The sequence below is a fragment of the Orbilia oligospora genome (genome assembly GCF_000225545.1).
Source record: "Orbilia oligospora ATCC 24927 unplaced genomic scaffold scaffold00188, whole genome shotgun sequence".
Classification (NCBI taxonomy): Eukaryota; Fungi; Ascomycota; class Orbiliomycetes; order Orbiliales; family Orbiliaceae; genus Orbilia; species Orbilia oligospora.
In genome coordinates this window covers 173,888-197,505 of record NW_011645745.1, presented here as the reverse complement: position 1 = coordinate 197,505, position 23,618 = coordinate 173,888, and the positions used below count along the sequence as shown (strand labels likewise).

General features: G+C 46.3%; 5 protein-coding genes across 5 annotated transcripts; 4 read left to right on the top strand and 1 right to left on the bottom strand.

Moving 5' to 3' along the window:
- Positions 1 to 364: 364 nt before the first annotated feature.
- Positions 365 to 2,269, top strand: AOL_s00188g74 (uncharacterized protein; the record flags this gene model as incomplete). The annotated part of the gene is made up of 4 exons (XM_011128323.1): positions 365 to 493; positions 815 to 884; positions 961 to 1,515; positions 1,635 to 2,269. The coding sequence occupies 4 exons, from the start codon at positions 365 to 367 to the stop codon at positions 2,267 to 2,269; spliced, it is 1,389 nt and encodes a 462-aa protein (XP_011126625.1).
- Positions 2,270 to 4,692: 2,423 nt separating this feature from the next.
- On the top strand, positions 4,693 to 7,104 carry AOL_s00188g73 (uncharacterized protein; the record flags this gene model as incomplete). Its single annotated transcript, XM_011128322.1, has 2 exons — positions 4,693 to 5,813; positions 5,916 to 7,104. The coding sequence occupies 2 exons, from the start codon at positions 4,693 to 4,695 to the stop codon at positions 7,102 to 7,104; spliced, it is 2,310 nt and encodes a 769-aa protein (XP_011126624.1).
- A 2,379-nt stretch (positions 7,105 to 9,483) lies between these two features.
- Positions 9,484 to 12,435, top strand: AOL_s00188g72 (uncharacterized protein; the record flags this gene model as incomplete). Its single annotated transcript, XM_011128321.1, has 7 exons — positions 9,484 to 9,606; positions 9,716 to 9,853; positions 9,949 to 10,059; positions 10,132 to 10,278; positions 10,353 to 10,432; positions 10,525 to 11,490; positions 11,586 to 12,435. 7 exons carry the CDS (start codon positions 9,484 to 9,486, stop codon positions 12,433 to 12,435), a joined length of 2,415 nt encoding a protein of 804 aa, XP_011126623.1.
- A 1,083-nt stretch (positions 12,436 to 13,518) lies between these two features.
- AOL_s00188g71 (uncharacterized protein) lies at positions 13,519 to 16,466 on the bottom strand (the record flags this gene model as incomplete). The annotated part of the gene is made up of 2 exons (XM_011128320.1): positions 13,519 to 16,302; positions 16,419 to 16,466. The coding sequence occupies 2 exons, from the start codon at positions 16,464 to 16,466 to the stop codon at positions 13,519 to 13,521; spliced, it is 2,832 nt and encodes a 943-aa protein (XP_011126622.1).
- A 3,157-nt stretch (positions 16,467 to 19,623) lies between these two features.
- Positions 19,624 to 23,372, top strand: AOL_s00188g70 (uncharacterized protein; the record flags this gene model as incomplete). The annotated part of the gene is made up of 5 exons (XM_011128319.1): positions 19,624 to 19,760; positions 19,840 to 20,005; positions 20,094 to 20,355; positions 20,426 to 23,125; positions 23,185 to 23,372. The coding sequence occupies 5 exons, from the start codon at positions 19,624 to 19,626 to the stop codon at positions 23,370 to 23,372; spliced, it is 3,453 nt and encodes a 1,150-aa protein (XP_011126621.1).
- Positions 23,373 to 23,618: the final 246 nt, after the last annotated feature.

The window sequence follows — 23,618 nt, the reverse complement described above, 5'->3', positions numbered from 1 at the left end:
ACCATCATCATCAAACGCGCCTTCTCTCTCTCTTCCTTCCAGTCCATCACCATTCCTCCAATTCCCGACCATTTCCATCTTATATCCTTGGGGTTTCTTTCTCTCTCGACTCTCTCGATATAATCAACCAGGCTGGCGGTGTTTCCTTTTTCCCTTTGGTCGCCCTAATCCTTTTTCTCTATCTCTTTTTTCGATTTATTATTTTAAATCCCTTCGAAAGAAAAAGAGAGGACCAAAAATTATTATTATTATTACCATTCATCGATAACTATCACTAGTTTGTCTGGTACCAGAATAGGCGACTCGATACGTCTTCCGACACCCGCCTAGTCTCTTCCCCTTACCACTTATAAAACCTGTCAAAATGTCGACGACTTCGTCAAACGTCGTCGGCGTTCACTACCGCGTCGGCAAGAAGATCGGAGAGGGTTCCTTCGGTGTTATATTCGAAGGTACCAACCTGCTGAACAACCAGCAGGTTGCCATCAAATTTGTTCGTATATTCAATCCTCCCTTCTTTTTTCTCTTTTATCATCTTTGTAGTTTATTTCCTTTCAATCATTCGTTTTTCGGTCCTCCCCTATTTTCCGACGGATTTTTTTCCGATATTCTCGTTTCGACGGAGTGTTTTTCTTTCTTTTCTTTCTCTCTCTCGTCATACTCGACTTCTCCGGGGGTTTCACAAGGCTGTTTAACAGGATTATTTATTTATTTCCTTCCTCCGACATAACCTTTTTCTGTTCCCTCCTTCCCACTTTTTCGCTTTTGTCCAATTACACCTCCTAACACGTGCGATTTCTTTTCTTTACTATAGGAGCCCCGAAAAAGCGATGCACCACAACTACGAGATGAGTACCGTACCTACAAGATCCTCGTTGGATGCCGTAAGTTTGCGATTTTTGTTTTTTTGGTCACATGAAATTTAAGTGTCGTCTCCCTAACTTGATAAATCTTGTTTAGCCGGCATTCCCAACGTCTATTACTTCGGTCAGGAGGGTCTACACAATATCCTTGTTATCGACCTGCTAGGACCCAGTTTGGAAGATCTGTTCGATCACTGCAACCGAAGGTTCTCCATCAAAACCGTCGTCATGGTCGCCAAGCAGATGCTTTCCAGAGTTCAAACCATTCATGAGAAGAATCTCATCTACCGTGATATCAAACCCGACAATTTCCTGATCGGCCGACCGGGAACCAAAGCCGCCAATGTCATCCACGTCGTCGATTTCGGTATGGCGAAGCAATACCGTGACCCAAAGACCAAGCAACACATTCCCTATAGAGAGCGAAAGAGCTTATCCGGTACCGCTCGTTACATGTCCATCAATACCCATTTGGGTCGTGAGCAGTCCCGACGAGACGATTTGGAGGCTCTCGGTCACGTTTTCATGTACTTCCTCCGTGGTGGCCTTCCCTGGCAAGGGTTGAAGGCTGCTACTAACAAGCAGAAGTACGAGAAGATCGGTGAGAAGAAGCAGACCACTGCTATTAAGGATCTTTGCGACGGATTCCCAGGTATGTTATTGTCAAAAAAAAAAAAAACATTTTGGGAACGATTAATCAGAAATTTTTACCATTTTATTTTTTTAAATTTTATTTTTTTTTATGGAGAAGAAACTAATTGATTAATCTAGATGAGGTCAATCAATACCTGAGTTACGTCCGAAACCTCGGGTTCGAAGATACCCCCGACTACGACTACCTTCGAGATTTGTTCACCAAGGCGTTGAAGAACACCGGTGAAGTTGAGGATGGAGAGTATGATTGGATGAAGTTGAACAATGGTAAAGGGTGGGAAGCCATTCAGAAGCATCCTTCGTCGCATGGGTACCATCACCATCAGAGCGCAAACCAACATGTTTCTGCAACGCAGGGAGAGCTCCGGCACGTCAACCCCAACCCTCGACCGGCCGCGAACAGCAACCAGCTCGCTGCTCGGGTGAACGCCGCTCTTCCACCGCCTCCCTCGCCAGCTATGCAAATGAACAACAAGAAACGAGAGCGAGAACGGGAACGAGCTCCACCACAGAATGCAGTACCATTGAAGAGACCCAGCGGAGGAATGGCCGGTTTACAGTCCCCCGGCGCTGTCACACCGAACCCGAGCACCCAAGCACAATATCACGCTCCTTCTCAGACAAACTTAACCCAACAGCCAAGAACCCAGGCACCGCCTACGATGACGCCTGCCCAGCACACTTCCCAACCACCCAGACAACCAGAGCCTAGGAAGGGATTCTGGTCAAAGGTGATGTCTTGCTGCGGTTAAAAAATAATCTTTTTTTCTTTCTCAGAGGCGTTTTACGTGCTTTGCGTTTCTGCGTTTCTAATTTCCTCCCGTTGGGTCTGCATAAAGCGGTCGTCTGTAATTTTCTGTGTAGATTGATGCCTCGTTTTTTTTGTTTTCCCTTTCTTTTTTTTCACACCCCTCCCTCTAGTGTTCGTGACCATTTTTTAACTTCCAGGCGGTGTTCAATGAGCATTAATCTCAGCGTATAGCATTTTAATAATCGACAACTTTTTTTTGTCTCTTTTCCTCTTTTTCTCTCTTCGCTTTCAATTCCTGTTCGTTTTTATTCCCTTTACCGCAACTGTCCTTTCGTCGAGGTTTTGCCGTCTTCTTTTTATATTTCCTTTCGCTTTTTTTATTTATAACTTGGCGCCTCCATCTTCCAACTTCCAACTTCTACATTCAAAGATATATTTTTTTGAATGGGAAGAAGGTGGTTGGAAGAGATGACAAATGTCCTCGACTCTGTTGAACCATCAAAAAAGTTGTCTCTAACGGTCTACTTGGCTTTGATACGTTTTAACGACCTCCCCTCTCACAGCTGCGAATTGGTCTCCACCTTCCTCAATCTCCTTCTCCTTTCAGCGACTGGGATAATCGATTCGATGAATCCTAACTGCAGCATCTCCAGCTGTCCCTCACAAACCCAAATAAACAGATCTGTATCATGATGACACGAACGTCGTTTTTTTCCCTTTTCTCCCTCTCTTTTTTCTCTCTTTTACTTTGACTATACTAGCTTTTTTTTTTCCCTCGCCATATATCTCTCTGTTGTGTGTACTGTCCTTTTTAAAATATCACTTATATCTTTTTTTTATACACATCCTTCATCCTTTTGATCTGGGGTTCTTTGTTGTCTTGTCGCCAAGAGAGCTCTCTGACTATTATAGATAGCAGCGAAAGAGAAAGCAAGAGAGAAAGAAACTGCTACTACGAAGCAGTTAATCGTAAGTAGCTAGTATTTGATATTTTCCTATTTTCGTCATCGAAACGGCAAGAAAAGGCAGAAACCGCTTCCCGGCGTTTTGTCATATATATTATTATTTTATTATATAAACTTAGTTACATATTCATACGATACTCCTACTCCTTTTTCTCTTTCTCTTTCTCTTTCTCTTTCCTCTTGAATTGAGTCTGTAAGTGTAGGTAGTATAGTCCCTTATTATTTTGTTTTCTTTTGCAATTGCAGCATCACATGCACAAATTATAGATAGATGCGGGGTTATAACCGGGGTTTTTTTTCTTTTACACTTTCCCACCCCCCCCTTCCTCCTCAGATTTGCTTTTAGTTTTGTACTTCTTTCTTATCTTGCGCTTTTATTTAGTATAATGTTCTGCATTGTGAGTTTTTGTATAGTGTAATAATCTCGTATATATATATAAGTAGTAGTATAAATAGTTCAATGTTCCATTTTTTTGTTCTCACTCGACGATATTGATAAAGTAAAACGATGAATTAATAAGATGCCTAGGTACTTAGATTAAGTAAATAAGTTGATAATCTATCGCCCTGCATTTGGTGCTCGGATGTCGAATCGGATGGCCTGTTTTTTCAACGATGATTGTCAGTGTCGTAGACTAGTGACATGACATGATACATACTAGTGTTATTAAGTATGCTATGCGGGCCCCACCGTGCATGAAGGAATGCCTAATAGGAGCATGTGCCGAAGGCCCACCCTGTATGTGTATGTACTATGTATGTACATCGGCAACATTGCATTCTCCATACACCCTTCGATCAGATGGTCCGCAAGTATATCGAGAGTGTTTGATCCTGTTCTTTAATATTTGCGTTGTGGAGGAGGTTGGATCCGAAAATTTGTTGAATCCTTTTTTTTTGTCCGAACAGAACAGAACAGCTGCAACAAACAACAACCACAACCACAACCACAACAACCGTCTCAAAGCCGACATTTCTAATATACTTTAAACATTGTGCATTATCTTGACTATCTTCATCGTCGCTATACTCCCTTCATCTTCACCACCTCCCCATCCACCCTCCCCTCCACCATATACATTCGTATATACATTTGCATTCTCCTCTTTCACCTACTTTTAGCTTTTCGGCTCTCCTTTCCATCTTTGCTAGGCCATCCTGGCTTATCGAATCTGAGACACCCCTTCCTTCCCTGGATTAGTCATCCCAACTGGATTTCACAAATCTCGAAGTGACATTTCCATCACTTTCATCGCCACCGATCCTACTCCTCGTCGCCCGGGTCTGCGCACTGTCGCTCTATCATTCTTTGTTTTCGCGCTGGGTTAAGGACTGTGGATTGCTTCGACTCTACTCTCGGACCGGATGACCGAATGAACGTCGATACTCTATACCTTCTCTCTCCAGCATCATCGATACTCGGGCTGCAGCGCTGAGATAGGCGAACAGGGACGACAATATGACACAGCAACCACCCACGGGAGTGGACCAGGCTGGGCTTCTGATCCCATCTCAGCATCAGCATCAGCATCAGCATCAGCAGCTGCCTTTACCCACTCCCTTGTCTGCTGGATCTACACCTACCCCTGTAACTGACGGTGCCCTCGGGCATCCTGGTGCGACTGATACCATCATGCAGGATAGTACTCCTACGAATGCTTTCTCTCCGACAATGCTGAAGGGTATTGCGGCTTCTGCACTGGAACAACCATCACAATCTACTCATCCTTCTGTCCAACCGACGTCGCCTTTCCTTCAAAATCAACAACCAATACCTCATCCTCCTCCTGCTGCTCACCATGCCTCTCACCCTCACTTGAAACTTGCTACGAACTTTTCTCCTGTCCTTACCGGGAAACTACTTCCTGCAAATCCCTATCATGCCGAGTCAACCGTCCCTACACAACAACAAGCCAACATGGGCTCCCAAGTCCCAAAACTCGTGGGGCACTCTACGACGCCCAGCCTTCCTCCTCAACCACTACAACAGCAACAGACCGCTCAATTTACCCGTCAAGTCCCGGGAACCACCGCTGGAAAACGTCCCAGCATGCGCCAGGTCTCGGACGCTCAGGATGACATGACGAGTGCGGAACGAGCCGCCCGAACCCAAAAGATCCGAGACATTATTAACGAACAATTCGGGCTGGAGATCCTGCTGAAACACAGAGAGTTGCAAGATATTGAAGCTGAACTGGGAAGAGCCGAAGCTTGCCTCGAGCAAATCCGACGATGCTCTATCGAAGAGGCTATGGAGAAGGACGGACGCTTCGATGACCCATCTGGAATTACATTGGGCTATGCGCCGGCTCCGGAAGTTATGAATGGACCTTACTCTCGGGATTATAGGGACTGGTTGATGGAGGAGAGGGTTCCTCCTGCGAGGTCTAGATATCACGACGTTCTCGCAAAGGACCAAAGCCGTAACTTTACTACTCAACGACGAGGCGAACCACCTCAACCACTTCTCCCTCAAGCTGGGAGACCACAAAGGGAGATTGCCGCCGCTGCGGCTGCCGCGCAGGGTCAGAAGCGATCTACAATCTGTCTTCATCGTCAGCCCGATGGGACTGTTGTTCGGTATGTTTTTTTCTTCTTTTTTTCTTTTCTCTTTGTCCTCCCTCGACCCTTTCGAATTTTCAGGAATTGCTAACGGTGCCTTTCCCCCCTTTTTTTTTATAGCCTCACCTGCATTGACTGCAAACGTGACCAGTTCGGATCCATGCAAGGGTTCATTAACCATTGCCGACTTGCCCATCAACGTGACTTCCAGACGCATGATCACGCTGCTGCGGTTTGCGGCGGTCCTTTTGACCTTACCGGGTTCACTGGTAGTCTTCCTCCTCCTCGTAGCAACAAAGCTTCTAAGAACGTCAGCGCTTCTGCTCCCGCTGCCCAAAGAAGTACTAAATCCGGTCCAAATACGAAACCATCTGCTTCGAAAAACTCCGCTACAAAGATTTCCGCCGCGAAAGCCCCTGGTGCAAAAGGCCTTGCTAAGAATGCCTCCAAGAAGAAGACTGGTGCCGCTGCCGCTGCCGCTGCCGTTGCCGCCGTCGCTGATGAGAGTTCACTGATGTCGACAGGTCCGCTTACTCCACCACTTCAAGCGGAGGATATTGCCCTCCGAAAGACTATTCAAACATCTCACCTCAAGGAGTACTTGGGGAAGAAAAGGATTGATGTCGATAATTTGGATATGATGGTTGAAGAGGCTGTCAACAGGGTTGGAATTGTCGAGGAAGAGAGCGAGGCCGACGATGAAGCTGAGGAGGAAGCTGTTGTCGCTCCCACTACCAAACAGAAGAAGCAAAAGGCTACTCCAAAGGCTACCTCAAGAGCTACTCCAAAGGTTGCTGCCGCTACTACTACTATGAAGGTTGGTGAGCCACAGGCTGCGCCCCAACCGGAAGTTCAGCCTACTCCACCAGCTGAAATTCCTCAAGTTGAGCCCCCAGCAGCTTTTCGCCAACCTGCTCATACCGATGTTGCTATGATGGATCTTACGATCGATACTAGCGTTGGGAATACGGGAAATGTTATCTCTGCCAACGACCAAATTACTCCAGGTAGTGGTGCTGCCGACTCTGCTTATGAAGGGAGTGAAGCTATTGTTGACCTTTCGGAGCCATCGATTCAAGTCGTTATCCCTGCCAGAGGTGAGGAGGGGGAGCAATCACGTCCTGTTTCTCGCCGATCTAACCCTGGGTCGTCCCGTCAATCTCCCCGTACTCCGGTTGCCCCCACCCTCCCTACCCGTATGGGAACGAGAGCTCATCCTTCACCTGAGAATGAGAGTTCGAATACTACCCGTTATAACACTCGACTTGCCGACGCCGGCAAAGCGAGCCCTAGTCCCAAGGCCGGGTAGATTGATCGACCTCCCTTTTGCTTCTGATTCGTTTAACTAATGGCAGGTAAAACCGTGGTGAGATAGGATACACTAACAATGAGAAATGAAAATTGCAAAATATCATATATTACGAATGGTTCATGTCCCAGGTTTTCTCCTTTGCACAAATCCGTTTTTCTTTTTTGTTTGTATTCAAAACTAAGGGTGCTTTTTTCATGGAGTTCTACGGCGTGTGTTCATTTCACTTCAATTTTGCTTTATATACCCGTTTCCTCGATTGCCTTTGCTTTTAATGTCCTCGTTGGGGATGCCTATACTGTGCAGGTTTATTTCTCACGATGTATGGCTCCCTTGTGTTTTCTTTCTTCTTTTCTCCAACTGTATCAAAAACTACTTAACTTTACCTTTTGCACGAAAAGTTGATCGTACGACGGAGGAAAAGGGGAGGCAACAGACCGAGCTTTTATCGGTTTCTCAGCATTATTGTTATACGCACTCTTTTTTTTTCTTTTTTCCCTTTTTTTCTTTCTTTTCAAACCATGATCACAGCGAATCTTTCCTTTTTGTTGTTATTTCTATCCTTTCTTTCTTCCTTTCCCTTGCTTCTATTCTTTCTTTGTATTTATATTATTCGGGGAACACTCTCCTGCCTAATATATGGATAAAGGGGGAGGTTTACGGCTTGTGTAGCCGCTTTTATTACACACACATAGCTTCTTTTTTTTCTCCTTTGCATCCAGTTGAGGGCAAAGACGATGCATCCTAACTTTCTGTTTGATTTTAATTTTTGAAGAGATAGATAGATAGATCGTACGTACTTATATATAGTATATGTACTAGTAGGGCCTGGTTGGTGATATCTGGCTAATTCGAGCGTATGATATTACATTATAAAACATGCTGATAACCTTTACAAATGAAATATAATACAATACAATACAATAAAGGACATTAATATTCTGAGAGTTCTCACCGATCCTCCTGTTCCAAATACTCTATGGGCACCCCTCCAGCCTCGTCGTCCCCAACATCTTCCACCCCTTTCCCACCATCCCTATTAGCTCTCCAAACCCCACCATCAACAAACCACTCCCTTTTCCAAATCTCCACTTTATCTTTAACCAATTCCAAACATTCCTCGGCTATCCTCCAACCCTCGGCGCGATGGCTCGTGCTGAGGGCTATTACTATCGAGTCCTCGGAGATGGGGACTATTCCCAGACGGTGGATTACGGAGATCGAATGTAGACAGCTGTCGTTTTTTGATTTTAGGGTTGTGAGGATTGAGGAGAGGGTGCGGAGGGCTAAGGGGGTGTAGGTTGTGTATTCGAGGGTTGAGACGGATTTTCCTTTTTTATATGTACAAGGTATTTATGAATAAGATATATCTAATTATGTTATAAGGTAGGTGGGTTTGGTTGTTAATGGGGTATGGTACCTTCGAAGTTATCTCTTGTCGTTCCTATTGGGGTTTTATATAACTTTATTAGATCGTGATGTTTTTTTTTTATTGTTTAAATAAAAAGGGATATGGACTTGGAGTAGTAGTATGGAATAGTAGTAGGTTTTATGTATATTCATGGATATAGAAAGGGAATTGAAATGAATAAAAAAGAGGTAGTATATATGTTAATATACTAAGTAACGTATCTACACACCTACGAATACAACCACCGCACCAGCCTTGGGACTTCTAACCCGATCTATCGATGCTGTGATATCGAGTTTGTCGTATGTCAGGCCTACGAAGGTATTCTGACCTTCTATGGATTTAATACCATCGAACGCGCGGACGGGGGGGTTCGGTTGTTCTGCCATTTCATTTGTTCTTCTTTTTCTTTTTCTTCTTCTTCTTTCCTTTTTTTGTCTATATTTTTATTGTTATATATATAAAGTAAGTATATATCACATCGAAATGCTTTTCTTTTGTCTTCGAGTTGGTTGTGAGAAGTTTTTTGGATATATATAAATTTTTGTGGTGACGTCTTTTAAGCTTGTTGGATTTTTAACCCCGCTTCTTCTTCTTCCTCTTGGTAACTAAGCCTTAGCTCTGTTCTGTTCTCGGGAGCGATGATTATATAAGATTCGGTCGGTTCCGGGGGGTGGATGCCGACGCTATTATAAGTATAGTCTCGCCCGGGGGAGTAACTAAGTAGTACGTACTATGTTACTATGTAAGTAAGTGCTACCCTTGACGCAGCTTGCCAACAAGGGTTCGTTATAATTTAACACTGTAGCAACTCACCCTTTAGCTTGCTTTGGTCCTTTCTTTAGCTTCCGGTCCCCTTCCCACGAAAGAAAAGAACATTTTGTATCACGAAATCACACATCCCGTCCCATCGCATCGCCGTACATCCGAGAAGGAGGGGTTATATTATTATTGTTATTGTTATTGTTATGGAGTGGTTAAAATCCGCCGCGGCGTCAGCGGTCTCGCGTGGTCCTGCGTTTGGATACTCTTTCGGCGACCGGGTTGATCTTGATGATTCGATATGGGCGTTACATAATGGGACTAAGAAGGTGGGTTTACAACTCCCAGTCTTTTTGATACTTTTACGAAGTTACAATATATATATATATATATATAGATTGAAAAGAGTAGTTATATACTAATTTTAAAAAATTCTAGGACGACGGAAGTAAATGTTCCATCTTCGCATTCGATATCAATGCCAATAAATCGAGATTACCGCTTGCTAAGAACGCGCTGAGGAAGTGGAGGACTTTACGGCATCCTGGGGTTGTGAGGGTTTTGGATACTCTTGAGGTACTTCACTTTTTTTTTACCTCCTTCTCGACCTCTTTTTCTCTGTGTCTACGGGTGTTCTTTTTTAGGGACTAACGGCGGAAGATGGGTGGTAGACAGATACAAACATTTATATTGCCACCGAAAGAGTGGTGCCGCTTGGATGGCATGTTAAAAGGAATGCGCTGAATACGGAGACGATTAAGTGGGGATTATATACCATATCAGTACGTTTCATTCATTACTTCAAGCTTTTTAGGGTGTATGAGGTTTTAACGGAATCCTTATTATTTATATAGACAACGATGAGGTTTGTCAACGAAGATGCGAGCTCGATACATGGGAATCTAAGGGTTTCGTCGATATATACCACCGAGAGCGGGGAATGGAAGTTGGCGGGGTTCGAGGTGCTTAGTTCTTTGAAGGAGGAGGATCCGGCAATATATGTGGGTCGACGCTTTCTACTATGACCTCTCCATAAAATAAGGTAGGAGGGGGAATGCTGACGGGGTGAGGTTAGACGTATGGAGGTTTATTACCGGATTCTACACGATATGCTGCGCCGGAGATTGGACGAGGTGGATGGGATGGATTGAAGAAGTATACCCACCATCTCATTCATTAACATTCAATCGATTATATTCGGAATATAAGAAACTGACGATATGAACGAATTATGTTGTTATCTACAGTCAGGCAATCCACGTCACCGACTCCTGGAACATGGGCACCTTAATCTACGAAATCTTCAACGGCTACTTCTCCACCGCCGACCAACTTTCCCAAATAAAATCAATCCCACCGCCGATGGGTACACCCTACAAACGTCTAACCCAAACGAACCCCAAAATGCGACTACCCATCTCCCATTTCCTCGAACAAGGAAAACGTTCCAACGGCTTCTTCGATACTCCACTAATCAGATGTTGCGAATTTATCGAAAACATGGGGGTGAAGGATGATCGCGAACGAGAGGAGTTCTTACAAAACTTGGAGGATACGAAAGATCAATTCCCCGAAGAATTCTTCAAAGCGAAAGTTCTACCGGAGTTATTGAAATCGGTGGAATACGGCGGTGGTGGACCCAAGGTGTTCTCGGTGGTACTCATGATCGCTGAGAAACTTAACGAAGACGAATGGGAGAGTACCATAACCCCCTGCGTCGTCAGATTATTCTCCAGCCCAGATCGAGCAATCCGAGTCTTCCTACTAGACAACCTCCCCAGGATGATCGAACATCTACCCAAAAAAGTAGTCAGCGACAGTATCTTCCCACAATTGGTAACCGGCTTCTCCGACGTCGCGCCGATAGTCCGCGAACAAACCGTCAAATCGATATTAATAATAATCGACAAACTGTCAGACCGTCAAATCAACGGTGATCTATTGAAATACCTAGCAAAGACCCAAAATGACGAACAACCGGGTATAAGAACGAATACTACGATATGTCTGGGGAAAATAGCAAAGAATTTGGGACAGCATACTAGAGCTAAAGTTCTTGCTGCGGCGTTTACTAGAAGTTTGAGGGATCCGTTCGTGCATGCTAGGAATGCGGCGTTGATGGCGTTGGCTGCTACGGCTGATTGTTTCGATGAGACGGATTGTGCGACGAAGTGTTTACCGGCGATTTGTGTGGGGTTGATTGATAAGGAGAAGTATGCTTCTAATCGAGATATATATATATATATATATATATATAAATTTATATCTAGGGCCAGGCGACTAACAAAATGGTTTTCTTTGTGGGTAGGATCATCCGAGTACAAGCCCAAAAGACAATGGACGTCTTCCTAGCCCGGATCAAAACCCTTACAGCAAACATGCCAGACTCAGCATTACCCCCCGTAGATGCCAACGGAGTTCCAACGGGCACATCAGCAGCAGCAGGAGGAGGCGGTGTAGCCGGTGGAGCTCCACGAATGGGAACCCCTCAAAACGACGCATCATGGGCCGGATGGGCTATTTCATCATTCACGAAGAAATTGGGATCCGTAACCGGCGAGATTCAAGCACAGGGTACTACAGCTACGTCAGGAGTTTCTACACCTGCGGGTGAGGAAAGTGGTACGCTTGGAGTTCCTTCGTCTACTACTGGTAATACTGGTAGTAGACCTGGTAGTAGTTCTTTACAACGCCAGGCATTCGGTGGGATGAATACAAATACAAGTAGAGGAGGGGGAGGAGGAGGAGGGTTAATGGCCGACGACGGTGGAGATGATGATTTAGATGCTTGGGGGGATATGGATGATACACCGAAAACCGTGGAGGAAAAGAAGAATACGACTATTAGCGGGTTTGGAAGGACTACCATGACGACGACGGAGGATGATGTTATTAGTAGTTTTGCGGCTAATAAGGGGAAGAGTAGTTTACCCAAGGGATTGGGGAAGAAAACTACTACCTCTACTACTACTACTACCCCTGCTTCTAATAGTACGGGAACCGGGGCGGTTAAGAGTAGACCTATTGTTAGTCGAGCTGTTAAGCCAGCTGCTAAGAAGGTTTTACCGGCTGCTGCTACTACTACTGCTGCGAAGAAGAAGACGGAAGAAGAAGGGGATGCGTGGGGGAATGATAATTGGGATGTCGATTGGAAGTAGAATTCTTTCTTCTTGGAATTGACTTAACCCATTTTTTGTGCATGCATGATGGAGGAAGGGGAGGAGGGGTGGAAGTGGATGTATATATGATATGATATGATATGGTTATTTCCTACTACTACTATGGGGGTTTTTAACTTTTTTTTTTTTTTTTTTTTCTTAAGTTGATTATAGCCGGAGTTTTTGTTTTTGTTTTTCTTTATAAGATCTCTTCTTTCCTTTTTATATAGATACTTATATATATACTTACGTTGGTACTATATAAAAATATTCAAAAAATTTTGATTAACTCGGGGATATTCGAGCTTCGAGGCTTTTTTGTAGATGTGTAATATATATAATATACTTAGGTAAGTACTAAGTAGTTGTATAATTATAATCTAGGTCACCAAAAAAAAAAGGTGTAACTGAAAAATCTGATATAAAACCAAAAAAAATACAACGTGCAATATATATTTTTATAGAAAGAAGAAGAAGAAGAAGAAGAAGAAGAAGAAGAAGAAGAAGAAGAAGAAGAAGAAAAGGGGATTTGGAGATTAGATCGTTTTGCACGCACACTATACAGATATATAGATGTATTTTTTAAGATGGGACGGAACGGATGTAGAAATATATATGTATATATATAGTAAGTATAAATATAAATGAGAATAAAATTGAAGAAAAGCGTATTTGGTATCATCGAAGTTCGTTGCAATTGGGGAATTAAAACAGAAAAAAAAAAAAGGCAGGGGGAAGGGATATAACATGGCATAGAATAGCTATTTAGAACTCGCAACCAAAGGAGATGGGGGGGTAGAAGGGTAGGGTATGGGGGGGAGTAAAAGTAAAAAAAAAAACAGTTGATAAATAGGATAGGCATGCTATAAAAAAAAGGTTGGGATGGATGGATATAGAGAATGGCTAATGGTGAACGGAAAAAAAGAAGAAGAGTATACCCCGACGCTATTTCGGAGTGTACTCAAATAAAATCCTCTGATATAATCTAGGGGAATGCCACCGCTCCTTCGCTCCTTAAAGAAATATGAAGAAGAACGAGGAAAAAGAAAACAAAAACAAAAACACTTGTTACATATATGATCCCTATGTTGGAACTTGGTCACCTTCAGCGGGCTGGACTTCACCATTGACCTCTGCCGCCGACGTAGCCGCTGCCTCCTGATCTGCCGAGATCGAATTCAACAATTTATCCGTCGTTATCGTTTCATCGCTCGCATTACTTCGTGTATCACCTTGGCTCTCTAACTTCTTGAAGTAATTCTTCCTATGCGCTTCATCTCGTTGTAGTCGCTGTCGCTCGATTTCCATAACTCCACCTGATTTCTTTAATTTGCTCTCCTCCACGAATTTCCCGAGCTCTTGCGTAAATGGTGTCTGTCTCCCCTCCAAATCTTGCTGTCTCATCTTCTCTGCTCTCTCGATAGCTTCAAGTCTATCTGAATGGTTTGGTCTTAACGCTCTGATTTCTCCCAAAACCCCGTCTTTTGCTTGGCCGGGGTCCGCCGAATCGTCAATCGGTGGTACGTATCCTCGGCTGGCGGTTCTCACCCCGCCGGCGGGCACCTTAAGCTGCTGTTGTGTACACTCTTCCACCAACTGGAATGTTTGACTCGCCTTATCGAGGTCATCCTGCAAGTCTGCATACAGTTCATCTTGTAAATTGAAAAATTGCTGCTCCTCGCAGACCAATTCCAGTTCGCGCTCCCAGAGTTTTTTCCACAACGGTTTTTCTCGCTTAAGGTAATCGCCCATCTTGCGTAACTCCACGCGAGCGGCAACCATGTCGCGGGAAACTTGTTCGATCTGTCGGGGTAACGGTCTGACACCGCGGCTGACGACATCTTTGCGGAGTTCTTCGATTACATCTTGTAGGTCGTCGACTTTGGCGACTAGGTTGTCGGAGTCTACCGTAAATGCATCTTTTCCTGTAACTATTTTCATGCGCTGAGCGGAGATGCCGTCGGCCGTTAAGGGACCCTTTGGGGCGGTTTCCACTGGGATTTTCTTGAAAGCTTCAACTTTTGTGCGTAGGGTTTGGAGTTCGGACTTGAAATCACTAGTTAGGCTGTCATATGTTTGGCGTAGGACCGCAATGTTCTTTTGAGTAGATTTAACGCTCTTGAGCATCTCGCTGTGGTCGCCCTTCTTAAGTTTGCTTTGCACGCTGACGCTTGGGACTTTGCTTTTCATGGTTTGGGTGGGAGTAGGTGTTGTAGGTGTCATCGGTAGTGGAATAGACGATCGTTTCGAAATTTCTGCTATCGATCTTGTGTTTTCGTCTTGTGTTTCAACAATTTGTTGGATAGACTTGCCCTGCGATTCGATTGTCTTGTGGAGTCCTTCGATGACGCCCTTGAGGCCTACTATACCATCGTCGATATGGCGTTTGACTTCGTCTAGAACCTCAATATTGAGACATAAAACCGAACGGTCTTTGATGTCGTGCATATCTTCGAGTTCGTATCTGATACCGGAGTGAGCATCGTGAACGTAGATTTCCGGAAAGTCATCTCCGGATGGCGGATTGTAGCTGAACTTGGAGATGAAAAGAAGTCTTAGGCTGTTTATTGACAAATCGTCTACACCTTCGTGGACTACGACCTTCTTAACAGACCTACCGAGTTGTAAAAAGAGTGTTAACTCTTTGCTGCTCGCGGTCGTGCCTGAAGAATCGGGTCGCAGAGAAACCGCCTCTTTAGAATCATCGTGGGGGTGGGCGGTGAGGGTAGGCTCCTGTATCGATTGGCGTTTAACAGGCGGGGCTGATGGTAATTCTGCTTGCGGTGGAAGTTCTTGCTTGGGTGGTCCTGGTACTGCTACCGGCGATGTGGGTGTCTCAGGTTCTATAACTACTGCAGGCGGTGGTGGAATAGGCGCTACAGGTTCGGCAGACTTTTCAACGGGTTGGTTAGGTTCACCCGGAGCATCCTCCGGTATCGCTGGCTGGGGTGTCGGCGCTCTAGACTGTGGCCGAGATGTTTTCGTAACAGATTCCCTGGCCTTTTGCATCCCTGTCCTCATCGCATTTAGCGATTCTCTCGATTCCCGAGCACGTGGAACCGCAGACGGAGTACCAGGGAGCATCGGTACCATGCCCGGGGGTGTCCCCGTCAGCTTTGAGATATGATAGGCCGAGTATCTCCTGGATGCTCTTCGCTCGAGAGCATCTCCTCTTTGCAGAGCTGCAAGTGCATCTTGTTTCGGAGGTGGGGGTGGCTGGGGCCATTCTTCTGGCCGGGGTGGGTGTTGTTCGGCACCGTTTGGCGGAGCATTTGGATGGATGAAATCTTGCTCCGACGGCATTTGATACGAGATCGCGGCGGGCATGGGACCCTGCGGAAGAGAGGACGTCCGTGGAGGAGCTGTCCGTTCTACCTCGCTGTATGGTTGTTCTTCCATCCGATTGCTCCGCCTGATAGATGAATCTCGGTTGTTAACCTGTGGTGGCATGTATTCTCCTGCGACTGGTATATCTGGTACGCGTGCCTGCGGAGGGGCCGAGGGAATATCCCTCGGAGGCCTCGACGCTAACTTCTTTTGCTTCCGTTTGAGTCCTTGGAGTAAATTTATTATTATTTCCCTAATTCTTGGGAGATATATTTCCAGGCTTTGTGGTGAAGCCTCTGGCTGACTAAGGGTGCTCTCGAGCACGGTTCTTAAGATTTCCGGGACATTGCCCAGATCGGCAGTCTCGACGCCGATAGCAGTGAAAGCCCGACATGCTATGTTGAAATGAGAACCGAGTTTCACATAGACATCCGAGACATCTTGTTCGCTAGCTTGCCCTCTCGACCATCTGGTGAGGGTTTCTAGGAGTTCCTTGGTGGCACGGAGAAGGTTCGTAACGCTTTCCTCGATTTTACCGAGCTGGGAGGAATGAAATTTAATTAGTTAAAAATTATTAATAGACGGTGGTTTGGGGGGAAAGTCACCGTATTATGCGGCGACTTGCTCTGTTACTTGGTGTAAGGGAGGGTTCTTACATTACTCTCCGGCCGTGGAGGCCTTCCTGATACTGAAGAGGTGGACATTGTTGAGGTGAGGCCGTTGCCCTGGTGTGGTGGGCTCCCTTGGCTCCCTGGGTTTCTCCTTTGTGATGACCGAGAGTACGGACCTGCTTGCATCTATTCGGTGGTATAGGTTGAAATGTGGTTGGTAGAGAGGGAGAGAGATAAAGGTCGAGGAGAGAGTGTGTATATGTGGTTGGATGTGTGGGGGTCGGCTATGTCGTTTCCCGCAATATACTTGAGGATGAATATAATGACGTACTTGAGTCGGTATAAAGAGGTATCTGGCAGAAGAAACTGGGCGATACTGGTATCTGATGAAGTTAGCGGAGGTTATAGAGGTAGTGCATGTGCTGCGATGGGTAATAGGTAGGTAGGTGGAGGTTGAAGGTTGGTGGTTGGTGAAGATCTGATGATATGATGAGGTTTGACTGACATGTTTGTGGGGTTTTTCTTGGTGTGTGCGACGGGGAGCACCGACTGAATTAACCACCAAATGTTCCACGGGAAAATAACCGAACCCGGCCTGCCTGGCCTGCCTGGCTGCCTGCCACAGCGCCTGTTTCGTTTCGTCTCGTCCCGTTGTTTTATAAAACCAACCCCCCGGACAAAATCTCGAGATGGGAGACGAGATCTTGATGGACGGATGGATGGTAGAAGGGTGAGAAAGAGGAGGAAGAGGAGGAGGAAAAGGAAGAGGAGGAGTAAGATGATGATGCTGGGCTGATATACTCTGTATGGTACAGCTATTGTATGTAAGAGGTCTGGTGCAGTTCTCACGGTTCCAGTTACTTAAACGGCCACTTTCGAAATACACCACGAATGACTAGCCCGGTCCACAAGATATAATACTAGCTCCACTCCGTGAATCCTCTGATATATACTAGTATGGTATGTATAATACTTAATATATGTCAAACTACAACAATTGGATATGCTTGTATGGGTGGATATATGGGTGCTGGTTAGGCAGATGGGACAATTTTGATTATATATAAATTTAAATAAAAGAAATAGAAGACTGTTTTTTCTTTCTTCTAGAACCCCGGCTTTATAATAGATGCTATACTGAATAGGTTACGCACTACTTACTTCTAGAATACCGTTAGTGGAATTCGAAAGGGGCGAGAAATGTTAGCAACGTTATTAGTTGGTTGGATTGTAACTGTTCACACGCCATGCTTTCAGAGGTCAGCGACAGATACCCGAGATGCATGGAATGGAATTCCCATTAGATTCCCGAAGGATTAGAAAGTATCAAGGAGTGTGTCCTTTCGCTAGACCCCTTGAAGGGGAACAGGAAAAGGAAGCTGGAACTCGAACCCGAACTCGAACTCGAACTCAGGTTCCTGAATATGGACTCTTGTATTGGTATTCGTGTTCGTCCATGCATGTGTCTTGTCTTAACATCGTGGCTCGGTAGGTATAGTAATGATGAAGTAAGGAGTAATTATACTTCTGAAAATGGACAGAGACAATGAGGCTCATGTGATATCTGCTTGCATATACCTAGAGTTAGCTAACTGTTGCATTGCATTGTCAGTTGACATGACCTGCAGTTATGTCCACCCCGCCAGGCATACTTAGCGTATATTCATCCCCGAATACATAGTAGCATGTACTTGTTATATGTCAGTTATAACGTTAGTGGTCTACATCATAATAGTAATGTAAAGTGGTTGACTTTGTTGTGGTAGTGGTTGTGGTTGTGGCCGTGGGTGGAGTATCAACAAGTGACCTTTCACCCTTCTCAGAAGCTCACACTCTCCCCGGCCTCCCTTCAGACTGACCGACGGTAAGAAATAGTAATTCTAATAAACACCAAAACCACCACAAACAATCATCACCACCACCACCTCTAACTCAACATCGCCATCTTCTTCTTCGGCTTCATCACTTCTCCCCTCCTAAAGTCATTCACGACAATACCAATTCCAATTCCCCACCCTTAGATTCACAACCCTCCCCCTGCAGTGCCTGGCATCATCCTCGTACCGTCTTCTATCAGGTACTAGCATACAGTACCTTCTCTTTTGTCTGTCCGTCTCTGCAAGTCAGAAAGAACGACTCGGGAAGCTCCACAAAACCAAAACCACAACCTCTCCTATCCTATTACATCCCACTATACCTCATCCGACCCCTCCTTCAATTCAGCCTCGACTCTATTATCATCAGGCACGTATCAAAGCCTCACACCACAACCACCACCACCCTCGAATCGTGTTTCTGAGAGGTTTTATCTTCTATTGGAAACTCAGCAAATACGCTCCTCGAGTCTACAATACCGACTCTTCTCTCCCTTTCGCGTTCTTTCTCCACACTTTTGAAAGGGCCTTTCCTCCTGTTCTTCTTGCCTGGTCCTTTTTATCAGACGCTCTTCTCCCTTTTTTCTTAACTTTGGGTCCCACTCTTATTCTGTTCTAGCTTCCACCTCTCTTTTTTTAATATCTCTTCCATTTCACATCTTACGGCCGTTTTCTTATTTACTATATTCATTCTATCGATACGGAAGCTGGTCTCCTCCTCCTCCTTCTCCTCCCTCCTCCTGCTTCTTTTTTTAAAAAAAGCTTGTAGCTTTAATTAGGTATTGCGGGCGTTTGTTCGTTCAGGTTCATCCTTACCCGCCCCAAATCCCGCCCACACAAGACACTCTCACACCCACACGGTGAACTTGTCGACCAAACGATCCCCGACAATCCTTCTTCGCCGACCAGCTGGATCCCTCGCATCTCGCCTTTCCCGATTGATACTATCTTCTGGAAGCTGTATTCTTCCTTCTTCGGGATACCGGGATTATTTGTTGGGTGACTGGCGTGGTTTCTCTTCGTGTTCTGTAAGATATCCCCATCAGTTTTCGTCAACATACTTCCATCATGTGAGGCTCCCTTTCTTTTTCTTTCTTTCCTCCTTCTTGCTCTCTTCCTTCTAGAGCTTCTTTCTTTTAGACTACCAATTGGCTATCTAAATATGTGATGGGTCGCTCTCGCCTTTTTTTGGCTTCTTTTCTTTTCCCCGTCCCTGCTAACACCGCCGATTTCACCCATAGTTCATCACGGACCAGGAACCACCGAACCCTGACCCTGACTCTTCCCCGCATAATAATCGCCTCGTGTCAGGAAGCTTCAGCTCCCCGTAAACATAGCTTAATCATAATCGCTACACAGCTACCCATTCATACAGAATGGCGACAACGGCTGCGCCAGCACCATCCACTTCCGGCCAACCAGCTGGGCCTGGAGGTCGACCCCAGATTAAGGTTGGGTCGAACCCGAACATGAACAGGCGGAACGTGCAGAGTCCCGTTGACGGCGGGCAAAAGTAAGAAGCTCCAAAAGATCACCATTGATTACCCCACTCCCGAATGTCACACGCGACTTACCATATCTTAATTGTACAGCAAAAGAAATACTACCCACAAACCTTGGGGCCAGCAAAACCATTCTGGTGGACAATCAAAGTACCAACCACCGAATGCCATCAACAACCAAAAGAAACTAGCGGAGACCGACACGTCGGATAAGCATATGAACGACCGAACCGTTTACCTACTGGGAAATTGTGTGGTATGTAAACCATCTGCGATGCATCTCCCCGTTTCAATTGTCCACCTGTGAGAATGCGTTCGCTTACGCTATCTCTTTACTATTTTAGGGTAGAAAGGCTGTCGCGACCATCAAAAGCGGGGCCCAATTTCAGGGTATCTACTCGGGTTCTGCTATGACTGGTGACTTCGGTTGTGTTCTGAAGTTTGCCAAGCAAATACGGGGACCACAAGGCGAAGAGGACAATTTTGTCACCGGATATATTGGTGGAGGATTTGAGAAAACCCTCATCATTGAGCCAAAGGATTTGATGGATCTTGAAATCGCTGATGTTCCCTTGGAGTCGGGAGAAGTTTTCCCCAACCAGAATGGTAATACCTCCCTGTTAGTAAGATATTATATCTCTTGGCTATCTCTAAAATAACTGCCCTTGCGACTCAGGCACCGGTCAATTTAAGACAGATGTTGAGATATCCGGCAACCAACCCGTTAGAGAACGCGAGCTTCAGCGGTGGCAAGCCGATGATGGCTCTGGTGGTCTCGGATTGGAAGAGAACCCTGAGTCACGAGGCCCGGAGAAGAAATGGGATCAGTTTGAAACCAATGAGCGGCTCTTTGGTGTAAAGAGCGATTTCGATGAGAATATCTATACAACATCGATAGATAAAAGCCATCCCTCATACCAACAGAGGGAGGCTTTAGCCGCTCAGATCGCCCGAGAAATCGAAACCAGCGGCAATGGCGGCGCGATCAGCGCCCACCAGGCAGAAGAACGTGGGTTGAAGGTTGACGATAGCGGGTTTGACGAGGAGGATAAGTATAGCGGTGTCCAGCGTGCCGCACCTCCTGCAACAACAACTACTCCGGGCACACAGAAGTATATGCCACCCGCTCTGCGGGCTCAAGTTTCCGCGCCACCCGCCGCACCATCACCGGCGCCGGTTGCTAAAGATGCGCCGAAAGATGCGCCGAAAGACGCCGTTATTAGCGAACCTACTACCACTCAAACAGTTTCGGAATCATCTGGAAAGCCCGAAGCAGCAAAGAAACCAACAGCTACTACTACCCCTGCCGCTTCTGCTAGTACTACTACCAGCACTACTAGCGCTACTCCCGCTGTTGCGGCAACCCCGGCTGTTACCACCCCCATCCCAACAATCACAGAACAAGCTCCTTCGCCTCAACCCCCATCTATCTCTTCATTCAAGCCTGAAGAACCTAAGCCCAAGGACAAAGCTCCGCTCCCTGAGTCTGTCAAAAAGGCGTCTATTCCAGTTGCTGTCCCTATCATCCCAATCCATAAGGGCTCTGAAGGTTCCGTGCAAGTCCCTACTGCAGCCCCTGTGGGGGCTTCGGATACACTAGTAAGGGTAAAAGATGCTTTCCGACAATTTGGAGCTACGGAACGCGAGCGTGTAGAGAGAAAACGGCAGCAAATGGTTAAGAAGGATAAAGATGTTAAGCTCCAAGATCTTAAGAAGTTCGCGCAGAGCTTTAAACTCAATACTCCTGTACCTCAAGATCTCGTCCCTATCCTTGCTAAGGACAAAGCGAAGCAAGATGAGATCATCGAGAAGTCAAAGGCTAATGCCGCCGCTCACGCTCAAGTCAAGAAGCAACCTCCCACGTCGCAAGCTACCACTGGTACGGCTGCCGCAGGTATTCAATCGAGTCTCCGAACCCCGATTCCAGCTCCGCCTAGTCAAGCGGCAAACACCAGCACACTGTCAGGTCAGAATATTCCGCTACCCGATAAAAACGGGCTCAGCAAGGCTCCAATCCCAGGAATTCCCCCACGACACCCTTCCGGATATCGCTCTGATAGGCCGCAACCTCTTCCAGCTAACATGAACTTACCTCCTGCTCCAGGTCCCCGTCTCCTAAGCGATAAAATTAGACATAATCAGCAGATGAAGCAAACCGGCCAATACGGAAACATGCCTGCCCCGATCCCCGTCGTTGACCATTCTACTCCTCCACCTACTGGGCCCGCCGCCATGCAACCTAAGGCCTTCTCGCCAACAGGTCCGAAGCCGAACCCTCGGGCTCTGGAATTCCGTCCAAGCCCCTTCGCCGCAGTTTTCACCCCTGGTACAAACGGATCTGCTCCCGCCGCCGCTCCAACAACCGCTTCTCCGGCCCCCTCGACTTCATCGCGTGCTACTAGCCCTTCAGTGTTCTTCGGTTCAAAGAAGCCCAAGTCAGTCGAAGAGAGGGTATCTGTTAGCAATACTTTCGATCCATTTAAGAGAATGAAGCAGGAAGCCGAGCAAAACAAAGAAAAGGCGCCTACTAGTGGTGACAAACACCATTTGATTCAAGGTTTCATCGTCAAGCCATGGTCAACTCTGCCAACTTGGTCGGTGAAGCCTGAAAATGCAGAAAAGAAATATGCAGAGGTGTTCGAAAAGAGCGAGCCTTCGACAGCCGCCGCGACTCCTCAGGGTCAAACCCATCAGAACAACAATCATCCGCCACATCACCCACCTCACCCAGCAGGGCATCCTATCCCGACTCATATAACTCAAAACCCACATATGCCCCATGAAAGGCACCCTGGCCCTCATATCCCAACATTCTCCGGCCCGACTCCGCATTTTGGAGACGAGCCACATGGCCGGCATGTTAGCTCCCCACCAAATGTCCTCCCTTCTCCTTCAATGCAAAACGCAAGCATCCCTACACAATTCGGCTCTCCCGGGGCTCACCATGCCATTGTTTACCCGAACCACGGGCAGGTGCCACCGCATTACGGAGTCTTGGGACAAAACGGACAATTCGGTGGATATCGAGGGGGGTATGCCGCCGGTCCGCAATTCATGCAACCGCCCGGAGCTGCCGGCGGTGCATCGCCAATGGTGATGGGTGCCCAAGCGCAGACACCTATTCCGTTCATTATGCCAGGGATAGGGGGGCCATTCATCCAACCACAAGGAATGTACTCTCCTCACCAGATACATGCCTACCCTGGTCAGCCTGCGGGTCCGCCGCCGCCGCCCTCTGGTGGATACCCTAGTCCAGGGAGAGGCGCCCCGATGATGATGCACCAAAGTTCACAACAGGGGCACCAAACACCGGTTCCAGCTCCGATGATGCTTAGCATGTCTAGTGGACCGGCAGGTCATCCGTCCCAGCACAACAGTAAGAACCCCAGACCGCGATATACCTGAACTAAATTCATTACTAACTCGGCGGATTAGTGATGCGACCATTCCACGGCCCTCCACCTTTCAACCAGCACCCAGGGGGCCAACACCATCCGCAGAATCAGTACGGACAACATCCAGGTGGGCGAGGTGGGGGCGGTTACTCGCACCACAATAACCTACCTGGCCACCTACCCGGACCATCCAATATCTCTCACGAGAATACCGAAGAGTCGAAATAAGTCGACAAACTCCCATTCCTAGGCATATTTCCATACTTTCGGGTTTTAATTCTACGATGGTACGATTCTACGAATGTGATGATTGCACAGCTAGCGCGGACCGAAAAAAGCATGATGAATTGCATTGATGGCGTGAACGGCGTATACATTATTGTGTGTGATTCTAGGGTGTATCCGCGCCCTTCAATCTCTTTGTAAAGATACCAATTTAACCTTCTATATTTTTCACATTCAATATTATTATTA